The 21,919-nt window shown below is 47.2% G+C and overlaps 1 protein-coding gene across 2 annotated transcripts in view; it reads right to left on the bottom strand.

The window, feature by feature from the left end:
- The window catches only part of ADCK1 (aarF domain containing kinase 1), a 140,363-nt gene that overhangs the window by 96,549 nt on the left and 21,895 nt on the right, over positions 1–21,919 (bottom strand). For both annotated transcript variants that reach the window (XM_027552541.1, XM_027552543.1), the window contains exons 2-3: positions 20,242–20,387; positions 15,482–15,565 (exon numbers count right to left, since the gene is read on the bottom strand). In XM_027552541.1, the coding sequence (XP_027408342.1) occupies positions 15,482–15,565; positions 20,242–20,387 (230 nt within the window). The remainder of the gene's footprint in view (positions 1–15,481; positions 15,566–20,241; positions 20,388–21,919) is intronic.

Genomic DNA, 21,919 nt, shown 5'->3' with positions numbered 1-21,919 from the left:
TTCATGGTACCTGGATCTTGGGCCAGTTCTGCCCCTAATTTATCGCCCCTACTTAATGTAATCCTGAACAAATCATCTGAAGTTTCAGGACCTCAGCTGGCCCATACATACAAAGACAGGTTGCAGAGAATCAAGAACACACGTGCAGCATACATGCCTCCCCTCTATCACCATGGCACCCATCAGCCTCACTAATCAACCACAACACACTGAGCCCAGGTGAAGACTCACTCATTCTCTACCCTGTACTCAACTACTATGTATCAACTGGAATTAACAGATGAAATGCATTTGCTTTCCCAGAGTTAAGCTTGTTTCTAAGGTGTCTTCTGACTCTAAAAATCTACAACTGTGTTACTGGGGTTATAAAGACAAAACTTTAGCCCCATTCCAAATAGATTTTGTCCTTTCATTTCCATCTTCCTTCTGCAAGATGGACATTATGTTACACGTGGTCTGCTCCACTGTCTCCCCAACCCGCAATGGACGAACTGGACGTGCTGGCCCTCTCTCTCCTCTGTCTCTCTAAGGGAGCCCAATAAAAAGGAGATCTAAGGCCAAAGCCGCTGACATAATAGGATGAAGGGGTGCAGGTTCCTTTGTGCTAAGCATTGTGTTTCCAGAAAGTTCCACTTAGAATACAAATACTCCCTAGAGACGGTAACACGGGAAATTATTATCAGTCACTGACACCTTAGCGTGAGTTTCTGCCTCTTTTTCCAGCTTCAGCAACTAGTCGAGAGCCCAGTTCTGTGGGATGGGATAGATTCCAAACACAGGTTCTGTTTCAGAGAAGGTCATCCTAAAAAGAAAGTTGTGGGAGGGGGCATTTGGGGAGGGGAGCCACTAGAGTGGCTGAGAAAGCTTAATGAATAAAACATGCTACACAGCTGCCAAGGATACTTGCATTTTAATAGGGAACAGTTTGGGGCCAAAAGAATTAATCTCTAATGGTGGAATTACGAGCATCAGCAATGATTTAGGGAGGGAATAAGCAAAGGAAGTTGTTCCAGCACCCCTGAAATCCCAACAAATGAGCTGACGTGAGTGCGCAAGCCCTCAGCAAATAGCAAATATGCTGCAAATTTAAGGGATTAATAATATTATTACTGACAACTTCTGACTCTGCCTGCCAGTGACCAAGCCTGCCACTACAGAGACAAACTCGGATGCTCATGGGAGCCCAGGACACGCACTCTTTGGCCTGGAAAGCATCCATTTGGGAACTTAGTTGCCAGAAAAACTGAAGAGAACCCTTCCCTCCATCTGCCACTTAATCACACACACTGAGAAGATGCATAATTAATTTGTTCTCAACAGTTGCTCTGTGGCTGGAATAGTGAGGGCATTTCTGGAATGGCAATTACAGGCACACACAAAAAACTGTCATGTAACAAGCAGAATAACACATCCATCCAGCCTGCTTCGCTTCCCTTCCCCATCAACCCTGTTCAGGCCATGGACCTGGGTGTGCAACAGGAGTGCGAAGGAACAAAAAACCAAATCCTGAGAGATACAGGGAAGGAAGTCTCACTTTAACCTCAGAAAGGGGAAAAGGTGCAAAGTTCAGGTACAAGGTGAAGATCAATCAGCAGGGCATTTGAGGGACAGCTAAACACACACATGAATTCAATGAAATTAAAGGATTCTTGCTAATTTCATTCATTGTGATAATGACATGAATACATACAAAAATGTCAGTTGTTAGAGATGCCCACTGAAATTATGGGTGAAAAGCCCTGATTTTTATAATTTAAAAGTCTTCAGCAAAATAAATAAATGAAGGAATTATGGCAAACTATTTTAGATCCAGGTGCATAGGGTTCACCATATTATTCTTTTTTTAAATACATCTGAAATTTTTCATACAGAGTTTTTGTCTGTGCTTTTGTTTTAAGATTTAAGGCAGATCCCTACCTGTTCCTAACATTTCACTGTAGCCCAGGAGGCTGTGTGTTTTAGACCTGGGCCAGCCTTTCTTGTCTCATTGTGTGCCACATGCCCTGTCATTCACCCTAGTCCATCATGTCAGACTCCTTTTGGGTCCTGGAACAGCCATGCTCATTCCCATCTCAGGACTCTTAGGCTTGCAGCCCCCTTTTCCTAGGGCCAACTTCATGAGCATGTGACCAGTGTTATAGTCAGACTGCACCCCACACTCAAAAGGGCTTCACACCGAGGTTTAACATGAAAGACAGAATAACACCCCCCAACAAAGATGTCCACGACCTAGTCCCTGGAACCTGTGAATATGTTAGCAGCAAAGAAGGATTAAGGCTGCAGAAGAAACTGAGGTCCCTGATCAGCTGACCTTGAGATAGATTAGCTTAGATTATCCAGGTGGGTCTAGTGTAATCACAACGGTTCTTCTAAGTGGAAGAGGGGGGCACAAGAAGAGAAGCAGAGATATGGCAGCATGGGGACCTAGCCAGACACTGCTCGCTTTGAAGATGGAGAAAGAGTGCTTTGAGCCAAGGAATGCAGGTGGCCGATAAAAGCTAGAAAAGACAAGGCAGTGGACTCTCCCCCAAGCTCCCAAAAGGAACACAGCCCTGCTGATGCTGACACACTCATTTTAGTCCAGTGAGAACCAGTTTAGATTTCCAACCTCCAGAACTGTAAAAGAATAAACCTGTGTTATAGGGGCTTCCCTGATAGCTCAGTTGATAAAGAATCCGCCTGCAATGCAGGAGACCCTGGTCATGCAATGCATGACCTCCTGCAATGCAGGAGACCCTGATCCACTGGAGAAGGGATAGGCTACCATCAAGTTTATAATAATTGGTTACAGCAGCAATTAGGAAACTAATACAGCGTAGCTGTCTTGACATTCTTAATCTTATCTTTGGATGTGGGTTTTTCAGATAAAGCCAAATGGGAAGATGGAGCAAGCTCACACGCAAAGGGTAGGTGGAAGGCCATAATGCAATTAATAAAGTTGATGGAAGTTCACACGCAGCTCACACACAGTCCCATCTCCACAGTGGGTTCTTGGCTGCCCTTTCCCCACCCCAAGCCCAGTACCCTGGCTCCATCTGGCCTCCCTGCCTCCTCCCCACCGTTACAGCTGCTCTCCTCCCAGCAAGGCAACCAGGTCATTTTGGTGGGGGAGGCATACCTTCTTCCGTTGCCCTTTGCACCCACTGGGGGCCTTGGTATAGACATAAGAAGGGTCAGGGTCACTTCATGCCCAGTTACATTCCTCTTCATCCCAGCAGTGAAAGCACAAAATGAAATGAGAGGTGTCTGGCTTGGCTGACTGGGGCAAGTTGGAATGAGTTGCTTCACTCCTGCACGTATGCTCAAATAGTCATTTTCAGAGTGTAAAATACAGTTGCTGTTTTTTTGAGGGAGTTTTTTGTGATAGGATGACTTAAGGTTACAAAGGACTATGATTTATGTTGGTTACCCTTTAGTTTAACAGATGAGAGTATAACATTTAAATATCTATTTCCCTTTCTCCCCATAAGTTTTTCTGCATGTTCACAGTGAACTTGAGCTATGGAATGAATTTAAGAACCATGCCTTGAATGAAGTGTAAAAAGATACACAAATTAAAATTCTTTAAAAAAGAAGGGTCAAGGTCATACATCTGTCGAGCAGTATCCCTCCACATCCTAGACCAGCATCACCAAGACAAGCTCAGCAGGTGACTCAGCAGAAACTTCTCACTCATGCCCCGTCCACGGCCTGAGCACCTCCCAGCACAGAGGCTGTGAGCTCTTGGGAGTTTCCCATCCACTGTGGGCTGGGGCAGCAGGGCTACGGGAAAGGGAGACTGACTCCCCGCCCAGCCAGAGGCCGGCATGGTCGCTGTGCGCTGGGCCCTGTGAATTACATAACCCGCCCTGTCTCTTCCATATTCTCTCAGCTTTTCACGTGCTGGTTCTTTCAGCACTTCTCAGTTTCATCTGAAAAAAAAACCCCATGTCAGAGAGCATTTCCCAAGCCCAGCTTCAGTCACTCTTTATCCCATGACCATGTTTTATCTCTTTCAGGGCACTCAGCAAGAGCTGACATTATATTCACTTACCTCCTTGAGTCACTAAAAAGTATTCACCAAGCCTGTTTTATGCCAGGCACTGTTGTTAAGTGCTGAGGGTACAGCGGCAAGAGAAACAGACTGAGTGTCTGCCCCCCTGGACCACGCACTTTTGTGAGTGTCATCAATTGCTAACACTCTGCTATCCCCTCAAGAGCAGACTGTTGTACACCTGGCACCTCACACAGTGCCTGGCACATAGTAAGTGCCCAAAAACATTTGTGCAGGGATGTCCCTGGCGGTCCAGTGGTTAAGACCTCACCTTCCAATGCAGGGGCTGCAGGTTTGATCCCTGGCTGAGCTTCTCTGGTGGCTCAGATGGTAAAGAATCTGCCTGCCAATGCAGGAGACCCAGGTTCGATCCCTGGGTCAGGAAGATCCCCTGGAGAAGGGAGTGGCTAACCACTCCAGCATGGTTGCCTGAAGAACTCCATGGACAGAAAAGTCTGGCAGGTTACAGTCCATGGGGTCACAAAGAGCTGGGCATGACTAAGAGATTTTCACTTTCATACTTTTTCTTGGGAAACTAAGATCCCACAACCCTTGTGGCCAAAAAACCAACACATAAAGCAGAAGCAATTTTGTAACAAAGTCAGTAAAGACTTTTAAAAATGTTCCACATCTCAAATTTTAAAAATCTAAAAAAAAAAAAAAAAAAAAAACCCCCACACATTTGTTGCACACCTGACCGTATGAGTAATGAGTGGCCCAGGTACTTTGGGCTGTGACTGGGCACAGGATGGAGACATCCTTCTTCATCCTATAGAGGGTGGAGCATAAAGTTACATCCTAAGAGCAAGAAATTGGAGGGAAGGAGAGGCCTGGAGACAGACTGGGGGTGGGAGAAGGACAGTGCCCCATTCCCGAAGCGTGTGGCCTTCAATCAGCCTCACATATGTCCCGCCATTATCTGTCAACAGTTTATTTGTATATTTAAGCGAAGTTATTCCACTAATTGGACATATGTCTCACGGTTCTACAAGGAAAAGTCTATTAAAAAGTCTTGCTGTAACAGGCAAGAGCTTTGAGGGTAGTTTTATTCAGGAACAGGAAGGGAGTTGAGTGGATTTTAATTTGGTAGAAAATAGCTGCTTGGGGCCAAGACAGTGAGAAGCAGGAAATCAAGAACAGGCTATTAGATTATTAGTGTTGTTAACAAGCGCCTCCATCACCCGTACAGCTGCAGAACGCCTTCCATCAACTTTATTAGCTGTATTATGGCCTTCCATCTACCCCTGCCATTCCAGCGATCCCCATTTTGGAGAGACGTGGCCACTGAGGCAAGAAAAATGCATCTCACCCAAGCCAAGATGAGTGTGGCCTCGGCCCCTGAAGCCTCCCAAGCACATCAAGGGGCGAGAATTTCAGAGTCTGAGATGAACAGCCCAGGGGGTTTCAGGAGAAATGATGGAGGACTTGGAGGATGGGAGCGAGGCAGAGGCAAAACCCTGGACTGTCAAACTCCCTGAAACAGCAAGTTCACCCACACCTTGGCTGCTGGCTGAGAGGAAGCCTGGAAGCTCATCCGGTACAGGAGAGAGCGCCGGGGAGTCGAGTGGTTAGAGGCACAGGCTTGGGAGCCACACTGCCGGCGATTAAATTCAAGACCCTACCCTGGGGACTTCCCTGGTGGCCCAGGGGCTAAGAGTCTGCGCTCCCCACGCAGGGGGCCCGGGTTTGACTCCTGGTTGAGGAGCTAGATCCCGCACACCACAACTAAGGAATGTGCATGCCACAATGAAAGATCCTGAATGCCACAGTGAAGACCTGGGGCAGCCAAAACAAATAAAAAACTTCAAAAAAAAAAAAGACCCTCTTAGTGGGTTGAATGATGGCACCCAAAATATATGCCCACGTCCTAACCCCCAGAACCTCTGACTGTGACGTTCAGTGGACAAAAGGGTCTTTGCAGGTGTGATTCAGTTCAGAATCTTAAAATGAGACCTTCCTGGATTGCCCAGATAGGCCCTAAGTCCAATGACAAGTATCCTCAGAAGAAAAGAGAAGACGGAGGCAGAGACTGGAGCGATGCAGCCACAGGGAGGCCTGGAGCCAGCAGCAGCAGCAGGAAGGGGCCCCCAGGGAGGCCTGGCCCTGACGGCACCTCGTCCTCACAGTTCCGGCCTCCGGAACCGTCAAAGAACGACTTCTGTTGGCCACCTCCGTGGTGGCCATTTGTCATGGCAACCACAGGAAACTAGTACACCTGCTTCCTAGCTGTGGGGCCTGGGACAAGTCACCCAATCTGTGCTTCAGTCTGTCCATCTGTAAAGGAAGGGTGAGAACAACAGGATCCGCCTCGGGGTCCTTGTGAAGTTAAAACACAAAGAGAGCTCTTGGCACAATGCCTGTCCCGTGGTGTTCCGTCAACGTGAACACTTGCTCTTAGCATCAGAAGCCACCTGGGGAACCCATTTTGAAAAATGGGTTCTCCAGGCCTCACTCCAAAATCAATGAAAACAAATTCTAGACTATAGGCTCTAAGAGTCTATACTTTCAAGGCTCCCCAGGTACCTCTGATTATCTGCCAGGTTAGGAACCATCTGTGAGCTGTCACATTCCCCCTCCACAACGGAGTCTCTGCTGTTTCCAGGAAGCTGTCCTTCTGCATGCTGATTTCACAGCTGTACTAAACTACCCATTCCAGCACTCAACCACCTTCACAGTAAGAAGGCCCAGCTTTTGCCAAATTCCCCATCATGTAGCTTCACCCCATTTCCCTGTTGAGGTAGAAACAGCTTGGTCAGACCGAAAGCACCCAGTCCAGGGTGAGAAAGGAAACTCCAGGGAGACTTTCAGTGGAAAAAGCAATCAGCAGTGAGAAGCCCAGCCACAGTTAGTCTGGGATGGACTCTGAGAGGAAGAAAGAGAGGCTGAAGTTGGGACTTCTCCAGCTCCGCCCCATTTGCTGTTCAGTCGCTCAGTCGTGTCCAACTCTTCGCAACCCCATGGACTGCAGCACGCCAGGCTTCCCCATCCTTCACTATCTCCTGGAGTTTGCTCAAACTCATGACTGTTGAGTCGGTGATGCCTCCCACCATCTCATCCTCTGTCACCCGCTTCTCCTCCTGCCCTCAATCTTTTCCAGCATCAGGGTCTTTTCCAATGAGCCAACTCTTCGTATTAGTGGCCAAAGCACTGGAGCTTCAGCTTCAGCATCAGTCCTTCAATGATTATTCAGGGTTAATTTCCTTTAGGATTGATTGATCTCCTTGTTGTCCAAGGGACTCAAGAGTCTTCACCAGCACCGCAGTTTGAAAGCACCAGTTCTCAGTGTGGTCATGGGAAAGCATCCCATCCAAGGTGAAAAAGGAAACTGCAGGGAGGTTTTCTGAGGAAAAAGCCATCAGCAGTGAGAAGCCCAGCTGTGGTTAATCTGAGAGGGACTCTGATATGAGCAAAGACGGGCTGAAGCTGGGGTTTCTCTGGCTCCTGCCCCATCAGCACACCATCTCTGGGGAGCAGGGCCCTCTGCCCTCCACCAGCTCCCCCACAGAACCAGGGGGCAGGGGCAGTTGGAGAGCAGCTCGGGGCAGCATCCCCGAGGATCAAGGCAGCCCGTGTAGGCAAGGATGCTGCAGACACTGTACACGAGGAACTGGCTAATGATGATGATCGTGCTGATCAGAGTGGAGAGATGCCCTCGCGCAGGCAATGGCCTCCTGTCACCAAAAGCCAAGGGCTTATTTTGTTTCATTTCAGCTGTGGCCTTTGGAAAGAGATCACTGCTTCTGAGCAGCAGGAACAAACACCATCCCATCAGGCAGCTTACAGCCCGAAGCAGCCCTAACAGATAGACCAGGTGAGCTGGGGGGAGAGAAAAGCTAGAAAGAGAGCAGCCAAGCCCAGCAGGGGAAAGACCAAGGCAATGGTGGGGCAAGCCAGAGTTTGGCCCAGCATCTGCTACAGGTGGTGAAGCCTGTGTTTTCCCAAGTGTGACCTGGTTACCAGGGATGGTGTGCAAAAAAGTGGCACAAGAGGCGATCTGGGGTGGTACCCAGAACACCAGAAAAACAAATCTTATTTGCATATGCATTAGACCCACAGAAAGAATGCTAGTCTATCAAATCTGTGATTTCACAGATATGTTTGCTTAGAACAAAACCAAATAAAGGAAAAAAGAGTCAATAAAATGCAAAAGGTCATACCAATACATGAATAGTGGGATATAAAGTGAGTGGGAATGATAACCAGTGAATTCAAGACAGTGCTTGCTGCTGATTATACAGAAAGGAGGCTGGAATCAGGGAAGAAGTACTGAGGAGTCTACAATTGTATGGGTAAGGTATCACTTCTGAAATTAAGCAGAGAGTGTAAGGGTGGTCACTAAATTATTTTACATCTTTTTTAGGTCCTATGTTTCACTCGTTTAAAAAAGATAAGAGGCATGCAGACATGGCAAAATGGGTACTGTTTCTGGCCATGGTCCATAAGTCACTGAGAAGTTTAGGGCAACCAAGAAGACAACTTGGCATTTGCATGAGCTGCCTGGGAACTACAGAAAAGCCACGCAGTGGGCCCAATCTCCAGGGGAAGCACAAAGCATGCCACATTCTCCCCCAGGGCCCCCACTAATGGGAATGGACCCCCAAAAGGCTTTCTGCAGCTCACACCAAGGCCCAACAGCCTCCTGCTGTGGAATTCTCTCTGAATCAGAAAGACGCTAGGGTCAGGGCCACTGCAGAAAGTCATGGAGGTTTGCAAGGCAGTACTCAGAAAGGTTTGCGTATATTGAAAAGGAGGTTCTAGATTCAATAGCAGACTCTGGTCTCCCTACACCACAGACCTGGTCCTCAGATGACCCAACCAGAGCAAATTAAATGCAGCTCATGCTCCTGCAGAAATTATCACAAACTCTGAGAAAGCCAGTCATCAAGGCAGCAAGGATTCAATTTCCCTCCCGCTCTGAGCAGCACACTCTGAGGCAAAATATTCCATGATGACAAACGAAAGCAGCAAAAGGAGTCTGCAGGACAGAGTCCATGAAAACTCACTGAAAAGCATCCACGCCAGGTTGACAGACACCAAACGTGCCATGGAACAGTGGCACCATTAGAAAAGGCAACCGCGGAGGAGGCAATCCAGGCAGGTACCCCCAGCCCCAGCTGGGTTAGCAGCCCCTCCCAGGCAGGGCTCCTGCCCCCAACCTCTTGGCTAGGAGTTAGCTGCTGTACGGGGCCAGAGCTACAATGAAAACACACTGATCTTCTGCAACTGGAGACTTCATGCCTGCTCCCCCAACCAGGCTGTGGGCAACTGAAGGGCAGAGGTTAAGCCTTATTTCCCTTTAGATCCTCTGAGCCTGAGCCTGACACAGCGCCTGGCACACAGCAGGCTCGGTTAATGCCGGTTAAAGTAACAGGTGGACGGAAGAATGGTGAAGGCATGCACTGGTTTGACCAGGACAGTCCCAAGTTTCAGAGAATATTCCTAAAGAGCTAGATGCTGCCACAGTTCCCCTCGCACAGCAAGAAGATCTTTAAAATGCTTATTGAATTATCACACCCTCACCAAGCTGAGAATGTGAAGTGAAGTCAAAGTCGCTCAATCGTGTCACTCAATCAGTCGCTCTTTGCGACCCCATGGACTCCACAACTCATGGAATTCTCCAGGCCAGAATACTGGAGTGGGTAGCTGTTCCCTTCTCCAAAGCTGAGAATGTGGTTATCCTCAAAACCAGCAGTTGTTCAGCAGCTCAAGAGTTGAAACACTTTCCCAAAACAAAAGAACTAGCATCTACTGATTCCTCTGGAGGGTCTACACTCCCCTCCATTGGGGAATGCAAACCTCCCAATATTTGTTGAATTAACAGCTCTTTGGTTGGTGGATTAAATAAGTAAAGGGATCCCAGGGAGAAAGCTATCGCCCTTGTCTCTCCTCTGTTTCCCAAGCCCACCCCAGGCAGAACCACAGCTTCGGGGCTCCCACTAGGGGAGAAGCCACACAGACATCTTTGGCTCTACTTTTTATCCAACTTGGTGCTTTCCCTGAGGTTGCAAGTGGATAAAAAGGGAGACAACCAAGTATAGAGGACAAAGAACCTGGGACTCGGCAAGATCTGGATGTCCAAGAGCAAGTCCAGGATCTGCCACACACCTGCATGGTCCTGAAGAAAGCACAGCCTGCCTCTGAGTCTCCAGTCCCACATCTGTACATTGGAGCCTTGAGTGGGCTGATGCCAAAGATGTCTTTCAATGGATCGAGTATAAACAGCCATCGCCTTACCTGAGACGCTTATTCCGCTCCTCTGACCAATAACCACTAGTCAGAAGTGGAGTCCATTTCCCCCCCAAATACCTCACCGTACGCCGTAGTTCTAAAGGTTGACAAAGTATGACTCCTTCCCCTAAAATGTAGAATTCAGTAATGCGGAAACTGCCATCCCATATTCCAGCCAGAAGCAGCCTGTGTCCCTAAACAGTCAGGTGTGAAGGTTAACAGGGCTCAACGGGCAGCAAGGGGTCTTACAGCAAATGTACAGCTGCCTCCCCTTTTGAGGGTAAGAGCGCGGGTGCAGCTCCTGTCCTCAAGCTTCAGGACCCGGAGGGAGCTCCCCAGAGGTGTAAGCTCCTCTCTCTCCCTTCTCTCGCCCTCCCTGTGGAAGGAGCAATCATCAACCGGATTGGTGAGTTTGGCTCACCTCTTCCTCTCTCCTCCCTTTTGGGATCTGGAACTGTGTCCACCTGCCCCTCTCTGCCCTAAGAGGCAGGACCCCACTTGAGAGGCTTGTCCTGCCTCATCTATACCTGGGCAGGTAAGTCTTTCAAATTCAGAGGTGAAGCCCACCTGCTCCAACCCAGCATTAATCAGTAATAAAGCTGATATTCCTGTTCTCCACCTGGCAGAGCCCTGCATCTCCTTGGATCTGCTTCTCAGGCCAAGAGGAAAAGAATATTTACATCACTACCTCCTAAGCTCAAATACTTATTAACAACTATAGTAATTAATATGACACACACACACCGAGGACCTGAAGTATCCCAGGAAGCAAACCACAGGAGCCCAGTGACCGGCTCCGTAACAAGAAATTGAATTCAGCTAAAAAGATTCTCAGTCACAAGAGCAATCAAGGTCCCCTCCTGATATTAGGACTCTGATCAAGGAAGGAAAAGGCATATCCTATCCCTCTCACTCTCCTGCTCTTCCCACTCCAAATACACACACACACACAGATCCAGTATGCTTCCCCAAGAATATATCAGGACTCATTAGGCTACAAGGAACAGAAAACTGAACTCAAACCATCTGAAACAAAAAGAGAATTTCCTGGCATAAACAAATGAAAAGTCCAGTGGTCATCTAGCATCAGGCTCAGCTAGATCTCTAGATTCAAATGACATATCTCTCTACAATATTGATTCCATTCACAGATGGGCTTTCACTTCATGGTGGCAAGACGGCTGCCAGCAGCTCTAAGCCAACATCTGATACTCTCAACTAATCCAGCAGAAAAGACAGTGTCCCCTGAGGGACACCCTCAAAAGTTCTAGAGCTGACTGATGCTCACTAACCAGAACTGGCTTAGATACTCATCCTGGAATCAGAGGAATGGACTACACCGACAGCCCAAGTCACATGTCCACCCTGAGAGTGGGGGGAACCCCACTCAAACCTCATGGCACGTATATATGAGATAGGGGTGGTTCCCCAAAGGAAAATTTAGATGCTGCTCCCTAAAACGAGGATGACTCCTGCACTGCAAAATTAACATCTGTCCACTACACCCGACCCCTCGGGCAGAATCAAGTCCGTGCTGCCTCCTCCAGCCCACTGTCTGGATGTCTGGACCAGCAGTGACTTCTTTGTGCTTTGCTGCTGTTGTTGTTTTAGTCACTAAGTCCTGTCCCACTCTTCGGGACCCCATGGACTGTAGCCCGCCAGGCTCCTCTATCCATGGGATTTTCCAGGTAAGAATCCTGGAGTGGGCTGCCATTTCCTTCTCCAGGGGATCTTCCTGACCCAGGCATCGAACCCCACGTCACTTGCATGGGCAGGCGGATTCTTTACCACTGAGCCACCTGAGAAGCCCTCTTTGTGCTTTACGCACAAGCAAGTTCACACCCGCCATCTCTGTTTATAAGCATTCTGGGCGTCAGAAGCCTGGTTCTCCAAGGTATCTGGGTCCCGTCCTGTGCCCTTACTGCATAGCAAAGTGCCCCTGTGCCCTAGAAGACACTCCTCCACCCTGGCTCCCACCCGCTCCTGACGCAGAGCCGAGCCAACCTTGTATGTGCTTCCCGAAGTCACTGCCAGCCAAGCTCATCTGGCGCCCGCACACTCCGGGACCCAGGGATGCTGGCTTGACAGGTGAGATAATTATGTCTTCCCCTTCACGCACTTCTCTATCATCTCTCAGACCAGAACAGATAAGTGTTCCGATAGAAGGAAACACTCCTGCGGTATTTAGTTGTGCTCTTTCATGCCACCCGGCTCCCCCTTCCTGGGTACACCTCCCGGGGTCCAGCCTGCACCCTGTTATCCGGTGCCAGCCACCACCCGCTGCTGATCTTTCATCAATTGCCAGGCCGCGCATCCCTTATTGCATCCCCCCAGCTTCTCCTTGACCTGCAGCCTCAATGCTTTCCAGATGCCTGACACACGGAGGCCAGCTGTCTTCAGGACAACCGCTCCCCTGCCCATTCTGCAGATTCCCCAAGGCAGAGGACTTACCCCTGTTTCCATGGCCTAGATTTTCTGTAGAATGTGGCTCTGGTGGGCTCCAAAGCCCATACATAGCACTGCTGAGTTGGAGAAAATGGGGTAAGGGAAAGCAGGTGGCGTTGAGTCTCAGAGACAAGGACTTCGAGATCTTCCAATAAAAGCTAATATTTCATTCATTTGTTCGTCCATTCAACAAACCTTTATTTAGGACCTGATGTGTCCTGGGTACTGTAACAGGTGCCGCAGATGTTCTCTGTCCTCATGGAACGTACCTTCTAGTAGACATCTGACTGACTTTTGATACCTGTTTTATAGTTATATTTATAAAAAACTGGCTCAGACACTGTCCATATAATCCTCCGTAAGTGGCAGAGCCACCTGTAGCCCACAGACAAGGAACACGGCACTCCAAAAGGTTGAAAGACCTTCTTAAAGCACAAGCTCAGGTCTTCTGACTACAAACCTTACTCTTTCTGGGGTGTCTCCCAAGGCAGGGAGCTAGCAGGTTACAGCCTGGCGTTGAAACAGATGTTAACTCAGTTTCAGGCCTCACGGATAGAGGTAGAAGCTGCAAAAAAAAAGAAAGACCCAGTCCCTGATCTAAAGGAATTTATGGTCTAAAGAGAGAGAAAGACACATAACCACCTATCGTGTATATAGAAACAAAGATAGAGTGATTAAATCCAAATAGGAAGATATCTCTGGAAAGATATCCAGGAAGCAATGATCACCTCCAGGCAGGAAAACTGGGTACCTGAGAAACGGGGAGAGGAGGATCATTTTGTATGTTCAAATATTATATATTTTGAATTGTGTACCACTGAATTTACTTCCCATTTAACGACACTTTGAGGATGCAATCAGCCAAATACTGAATGTGGGAAATTTCTCAGGATAAATGATCTGGCTTCTTCAACAAGCAAATAGTTTCTCAGAAAAGGAGGGAGGGAACATATTATGGACTTGAAAACATGTAGAAAACATCAATCAAACGTAATATATTCACTTTGGGTGGATACAGGTTTAATCAACTTAAAAAAAAAATTTGGGGGGACAACGAGGAAGATTTGAATATAGACTAGCTATTAGAGGTATTAAAAAATTATCATCAATTTTGCTAGGTATGATGAAAGCTGAGCACCAAAGAATTAATGCTTTTGAACTGTGGTATTGAAGAAAACTCTTGAGAGTCCCTTGGACAGCAAGGAGATCCAACCAGTCCATCCTAAAGGAAATCAGTCCTGAATATTCACTGGAAGGACTGATGCTGAAGCTGAAACTCCAATACTTTGGCCACTTGATGTGAAGAGCTGACTCACTGGAAAAGATTCTGGTGCTGGGAAAGATTGAAGGCAGAAGGAGAAGGGGACAATCGAGGATGAGATGGTTGGATGGAATCACCAACTCAATGGACATGAGTTCTAGTAGCCTCCAGGAGTTGGTGATGGACAGGGAGGCCGGGCATGCTACAGTCCATGGGGTCACAAAGAGTCAGACACAACTGAGTAACTGAATCATCATGTTCCTATAGTTCTATAGTTAAGGTGTTTTTTAAGGTCCTTATCTATTACAGATAGACACTGAAGTTTTTACAAATAATGTGATGCTGGAGATTTGCTTTTAAGTATTTCAGCAAAAAATAGTAACGAATGAAGTAAATGAAGGAATTAATAAAGGGGACAGCAGATAAAACAAGACTGGCAAAATGCTGACAATTCCTGAAGCTGGATTAACAGTTCCACAGGGGTCCATACTACTCTACCCTTGTGGATGGTTGAAATTTTCATAATGAAAAGTTTAAATAAAAATTTTAAAAGTAATTATTCCAGCCAGCTAGGATGACTAAGGAGGAAAGCATCACAGAGGCAAGGTGTCTGCGCTGAGTCCCGAAGGATAACGAGGAATTTTCTAAGGGACAGAGGGCCTTCCAGGCTGAGCCAAGATACACAGATCTATCACACACCTCCCTCTGTCTATCACATACCTCTCTCTGGAAGAACCGAAGGTATCTATCGTGCTCAGTCGCTCAGTCATATCTGACTCTGCAACTCTCTAGACTCTAATCCACTAGGCTCCTCTGTTCATGGGATTCTCCAGGCAAGAATACTGGAGTGGGTTGCCATTTCCTCTTGCAGGGGATCTTTGCGACCCAGGGATCCAACCTGCATCTCTTGTGTCTCCTGCATTGGTAGGAGGATTCTTTACCACTGTGCCTCCTGGGAAGCCCAAAGATATCTCTACTTGACCCCAAACTCAACTTACATCCCACACAAGTGCCCTCTTGCTTAATCCCCTAACTTTCTGGGACATGTAGGCAGAGCACCAAAATCAACTACCGTTTTCCAAATGAGACCGGAGTGTGTGGTCAACAGCGCCACTCAGAGGCCTAGAGCAGGGGTAGCCTTCAGAGGACAGGAAAGCAATTAACCTCAGTTTTGCCTGACGAGGCAGTTTGAAAGCCAGCTGAGTTATCAGGGACAGCCTGCCTTCTGCCCTCCTGAGTCATTGCAGACACTTGTGTTCCCCGGGAACACACACCGGCCTCCCCAACAGCACCTTTTAGATTTACAACCTTAGAACCAGGGGGTCCAGCCTCATGGCAGCCTGGCAGCCCACCCCCTGGGCGTTAAAACAGCTCCCCTCCTTCCTCCCAAGCCACCTGCCTCAATCCCCACCCCGTCCCCTGCCCACCTCCAGCTGCACGCCAGAAGCTTGCTGGCTTTGCAGTCATCTCTGGACTTATCTGGCCTGGCTCAGATGGGTCCCACAGGTCCTTACCTTGGATCGAAGCTGCAGGTATTCCTCTGAGCCATAGGGGACACTCCTCAGGGATGTAAGATAGTCATAACTGATCACAGCCGTCTGTGAACCAAGAAAAAGGAAGGCTTAGCACCAGACATCAAATATTACTCCACTATCCAAGGCCCACATCTACAGTCCCCTGACACAGGTGGCATGTCCAGAGAAGCAATCCTATCTTGTAGAGGCCCTGCCCCCAGATTCTGGTCTAGCTGGTCTCTCCCTATCAGTCAAGGCTCTGCACAAATACCACCCCTGCACAGACTCTCAATCTAAAGAGACCCCCACCCACTGGGAACTCCCAATTATTTATCATGACAAACCGCCATCCAAGGTTGCCTTGCTCATTGGTTTCCTTGTATATGGACAGTCTCCACTTCACTAGAAATTAAGCTCTATAAGCACAAAGGCATATCCTTCCTATTCTTCATCGTATCCCCGCCATCTTTCACAGTGCCAAGCGCACAGGTGAGTGCTCAACAAATACTAGTTAGATGAATGCTGTTGGATAAACTTATCCCATCTCTCTGTATCACAAATAAACACCATTTCATATTTATGTTTGCTCTAACAGCATAAATTTTAAATCTAGGTCCCTTGGTCAAAACTCCAGAAGAGGTTATCTTATGTTTGATGAATCAGAAAGTTACAGGCTCCCAGGGATCTCAGGTACAGAGGAGCCTTGAGGGTTGCTGAGCCCAAACCTTCCTTTTTAGAATTCAGCAACTGAGGCCCTTAGAAATTAAGGGGCTTAACAAGGCTGGTATTAAGAAGAGTCCTTTGTCTATATTCACAAATCTATTCCTTTGTCTATACTCCCAAAGTTTCATTCCATTCCATATATACTTACTGAATACCAACCACTAGCAAGACGTGGCCTGAGTGGTCCACAAGGATAATTAAGACCAGAGCCCTGCATTATGCTCAGTGAAATAAGTCAGACAGAGAAAGACAAATAGTCAATGATATCACTTAAATGTGGAATCAAATGATATCACTTAAATGTGGAATCCAAAAAATACAACAAGCTAGAGAATATAAAAAAAGAAGCAGACTCACAGATATAGAGAACAAACTTGATGGTGTGGTCACTCACCTAGAGCCAGACATACTGGAGTGTGAAATCAAGTGGGCCTTCAGAAGCATTACTATGAACAAAGCTAGTGGAGATGATGGAATTCCAACTGAGCTATTTCAAATACTAAAAGATGATGTTGTCAAAGTGCTGCACTCAATATGCCAGAAAATTTGGAAAACTCAGCAGTGGCCACAGGACTGGAAAAGCTAAGTTTTCATTTCAATCCCAAAGAACAGCAATGCCAAAGAATGCTCAAACTATCATACAATTGTGCTCATTTCACATGATCTCACAGTAATGCTCAAAACCCTACAAGCTAGACTTTAGCAGTACATGAACAGAGAACTTCCAGATATACAAGCTGGATTTAGAAAAGGTAGAAGAACCAGAGGTCAAATTGCCAACATCCATTGGATCATAGAGAAAGCAAGGTAATTTCAGAAAAACATCTATTTCTGTTTCACTGACTATGCTAAAGCCTTTGACTGTGTGTGTCACAACAAACTGTGGAAAATTCTTAAAGAGATGGAATACCAGACCACTTTATTGTCTCCTGAGACCCCTTATGCAGGTCAAGAAGCAACAGTTAGAACCAGACATGAAACAATGGATCGGTTCAAAATTGGGAAAGGAGTATGTCAAGGCTGTATATTGTCACCCTGTTTATTTAATTTCTATGCAGAGTACATCATGCGAAATGCTGGGCTAGATGAATCCCAAACTGGAAACAAGATTGAAAGGAGAAATATCAACAACCTCAGCTATGCAGATGATACCACTCTAATGGCAGAAAGTGAAGAGGAACTAAAGAGCCTCTTGATGAGGGTCAAAGAGAAGAATGAAAAAGTTGGCTTAAAACTCAACATTCAAAAATTGAAGATCATGACATCTGGTCCCCTCACTTCATGGCAAATAGAAGGGGAAAAAATGGAAACAATTTTTTTGGAGCCCTAGATTTTATTTTTGGGGGGCTCCAAAATCACTGCAGACAGTGACTGCAGCCATGAAATTAAAAGACGCTTCCTCCTTGGAAGAAAAGCTATGACCAACCTAGACATATTAAAAGGTAGAGATACATTACTTTGCCAACAAAGGTCCATCTAGTCAAAGCTATGGTTTTTCCAGTAGTCATGGACAGGGGTGAGAACTGCACCACAAAGAAGGCTGAGCACCAGTGTTGAAGAACACTCTTGAGAGTCCCTTGGACTGCAAGGAGATCCAACCAGTCCATCCTAAAGGAAACAAGTCCTGAATATTCATTGGAAGGACTGATGCTGAAGCTCCAACACTTTGGCCACCTGATGCAAAGAGCTGATTCATTGGAAAAAACTCTGATGCAGGAAAGATTGAGGGCAGGAGGAGAAGGGGACGACAGAGGATGAGATGGTTGGATGGCATCCCCAATTCAACGGACATGAGGTTGAGCAAACTCTGGGAGATAGTGAAGGACAGGGAAGCCTGGTGTCCTGTAGTCCATGGGACTGCAAAGAGCCGGACACAACTTGGTGACCAAACAATAGCAGTGGGAAGAGGGAAATAGGGAAGGGCAGAATTGGGGAAGGGGATTAACAGGTACAAACTATTAGGTATAAAATAAGCTACAAGGATATATTGTACAACATGAGGAATATAGCCAACATTTTTAAATAACTATAAATGAAGCATAGCCTTTAAAACCTGTGAATCACAATATTGTGCACCTGTAACTTATATAATATCATACAGCAACCATATTTCAATAAGAGGATTTTTAAAATATCACTCCCCCTCCCAAAAAAAAAAAAAAAAGACCAGAGCCTGGATCTTTAAAGAATAGACAGCCCAGTGAATCTACAATAACCTCAATAAAAATTTCAAAAGAAAAAAAACTAAGCCAAACAAAAACAAAACTCAAGTGCCCTAAATGCAATGTGATATGCTGGAGTAGATCCAGAAACAGAAACAGAATAAAACTGATCAAATCCGAATAGAACCTGGAGTTTAGCAAATAGCAAGGTACCAATGTTACTTTCTTAGTTTTCATAAATGTATCATGGTCATGTAAGATTTTAATATTAGGAGAAACTGGATGAAGGGCATATGGGCACTCTGTACTATCTTTCCAACTTTTCTATAAACCTAAAATGACCCCCAAATAAAGCACTTATTTAAAGAAGAAAAGAATGTACAACCCAGTGGCTGGTTTATATAGCACTGACTTATACCTTCATCCCTCCTCTCTAACTATGCAAATTCCTAAGGTTCCATCCAACCCGGCTTCCCCTAAGACACGCAACCTGACTCCCAGCCCACAGGACTCACTCCTGTGTCTGAGGTCCCACAGCAGCCGTCACCTGAGTCACGCAGCTTGACACTGCTACTGCTATTGCTAAGTCACTTCAGTCGTGTCCGACTCTGTGCAACCCCATAGACAGCCTCCTACCAGGGTCCTCTGTCCCTGGGATTCTCCAGGCAAGACCACCGGAGTGGGTTGCCATTTCCTTCTCCAATGCATGAAAGTGAAAAGTGAAAGGGAAGTCGCTCAGTCATGTCCAACTCTTAGCGACCCCATGGACTGCAGCCTACCAGGCTCCTCCGTCCATGGCATTTTCCAGGCAAGAGTACTGGAGTGGGGTGCCATTGCCTTCTCCACAGCTTGACACAATCCTGGGCTTTAGACTGTTTATCTGACCCATCCACGTGTGGACACTCCTCAATCAAAAGCTCTTTCAAGACAGTTCATTTCTACCCCTGAAGCCTATAAGACAATGTTGGGCTCAGAAAGGGCCCCTAGCAAGCACGTGGGAATCGTTGCATATTCCATGGCCTATGTATCTATTTGCTTATCGTGAGCTATGATAAGTTCCAGTTTACCTTGAGGAGCAGGCCCCATGTCTGAGCCAGGCTGGGGAGAAGACAGGACAATGCTGAGTATTAAAAGAAACGACCAGACAGACTATGCTTCGGAGTATATATCTACACCAAGGGGAGGAATGCATGAGCTCATCCTGCAGCAGACCAAGAAGGAGAGAAGGCGTGAAGCACGTGGCCACCTGCCCACCACGGAGCAATGACACAGCGCTCTCTGGAGGAGCCGCCTTCAACAGAGGTACAGAGGGCACCATCACACCAGAACATGTCGCTGAGCCACTGGAGGAAACCTCCAACAGTCAAATATTCAGCTCAGCTTCTCTTAGTCTGGGGCTTGGGGCACATCCCCAAAGTTCTTTCAGGCCCCGATACTCTGAGTGTGAGCCCGGCGTCCGTCATGAACTGTTCCCAGGAGCTCACTGGAGGCAGACCAAGTTTTCGGCTAGGATTTAATCAAAGCTGCAAACGCCTCTTTCCCTGTGTGTTTGCTAAGGAGACCGCCTGATGAATCGGTCCCTAAAATAAGATACAGAAGGTTCTGCAAAGGTAACGTTTCCAGAACAGAGACCCCAGGCAATCCCACTGTATGTTTAACTTCAGGATGGCAGAGGTTGTGTGAACAGGGGCACAGGGCGGTGGGGGGGGGTGGTGCACCTCCATGACAGTGCAACTGTGTAGTGGGAGCTTCACACAGGTCACGGTACACGTGTATCACCGATGAGTGTGACTGGCGAGTCCATCGGCTATATGCATGAACATCTGCAAGCAGTGCTGCAGCTCATCTGCCCCTCCCGAAAGGAGAAGAACCTACCGTGGCCACTGCTCGGCCCACCCTGACAGCACCAAAGTCGTTGGGGTCCAAGTACTTGTTGCTGTAGAGGCAGATGCCAGAGGCAGCGAGAGCCATGCTGGTCCACGAGGCGAGCTTGAGAGCCCTTCTGGCCATGTCCCCAGACCCTGCAGCGGGAAAGCAGAGAAAGGGGAGCAGTTAAAGGGTTTCATACGGAGCCAAAATCAAATCGGGGCTCTGCCACTTAATAGACTGTATGATTTTGGGGTCATTTTCTCAACCTCACTGCATCCACATTGCCTCATTTGTGAAACGTGATGATACCTACCTCAAAATTTGCTGGGGAAGCACTTCCCTGGTTGTCCAGTGGTTAAGAATCTGCCTGCCAATGCAGGGAACAAGGGTTCGATCCCCAGTCCCGGAAGATGCCACATTCTGAGGAGCAGCTAAAGCCCATGTGCCACAACCACCAAGCCTGTGATCTAGAGCCCCAACTACTGAGCCCACACACCGCAACGAGAGAAAGCTCATGCGCTGTGACGAAGACCTAGTGCAGCCAAAATAATATAAACTAAAAAATAAATTTCAAAAATAATAGTAGTTGGGATAAAATGAGATCACGTGTATGAAATGCTGAGCACAGTATCCAGCACAAGTCAATGCTCAAAGCCCTTCTTCCTTTCACAGTACCAGGCACTGCGCTAGGCACTAGGGAGACAGCAAAGAAAACAAAGTTCTTAACGCTCTAGAGGGGGTGACAGATCATAAGGTATGTACTAGAAGAACAGCAGGGAATCAGTGCTGAAAAGAAAATCAAAGTGGATAAGAGAAAGGATGACGAATATGTAGTCAAGCATGCTGCTTTTGATAAGAGAAGCGAGAGCATGGTAACTTCTGTTACCTGAAAGCTCTTATTATACCAGTAAGCTCGCACAGGCATTGTCAGCCCTCTCGGCCCAGGTTGGAAGGGGCCACAGCCAAAACGACAGGTGCTCAGAAGCTGCCAGGTAAGCCCTCCACATCGGATCGATTTTCAAACTATTTCTTTTGGATAGAATATAGACAGCCCCTTTTCTAGACTGTAAGCTCCTTGAAAGACAACACCATGGCTGTTATTACTTCATCCACTCCCAATCCCATAGGCTGCTTTACGGCTCAAGGTCCCCCTGCAGATATGCTCCAATTAACCCAAACTCACAGTTCCGCTCAGCTGAACCAAGTGGGCTACCAGCTCTCTGATACTTTCCCCACCCTACTTGTACTGCTCAGTCCACCAAGTGGCTGCACAGTCTTTGAGGCCACTGCACCCAACGGGCAGCTTCCCCTTCAATTCCGAGAAATATTCCATCTAACATCCTGGACCACAGCTGCAGCTGCCAGTGAAGAAGACCCACCCAGGAGAAGTGCCACCACCAAGCCACCCACAAGTACAAATCCGGCACAGACTTGGAGGGGGAAATTTCCTTGCAGCAGGAAAATTTAGGTCATCACCCTGTTTGTTTCTGCGCTGGACTGTCTATGACCATCCCCTCCCTGATCTGTGCCTCTGATTCCCCTCCATATGGAGACAATTGCTGTAAATAGCCTGTCTGCTTTCTTTAAAGTCAGTTTTGACTCATGCCTTATAATATAGTCACAGATTTTTTTTAAAGTATCCACAGGGACAGCTTTTTTCCATTCTTTTACTTTCAACTTACAC

The sequence above is a fragment of the Bos indicus x Bos taurus genome, chromosome 10 (assembly GCF_003369695.1).
Source record: "Bos indicus x Bos taurus breed Angus x Brahman F1 hybrid chromosome 10, Bos_hybrid_MaternalHap_v2.0, whole genome shotgun sequence".
Classification (NCBI taxonomy): domain Eukaryota; kingdom Metazoa; phylum Chordata; class Mammalia; order Artiodactyla; family Bovidae; genus Bos; species Bos indicus x Bos taurus.
This window is presented reverse-complemented; position numbering and strand designations above follow the sequence as displayed.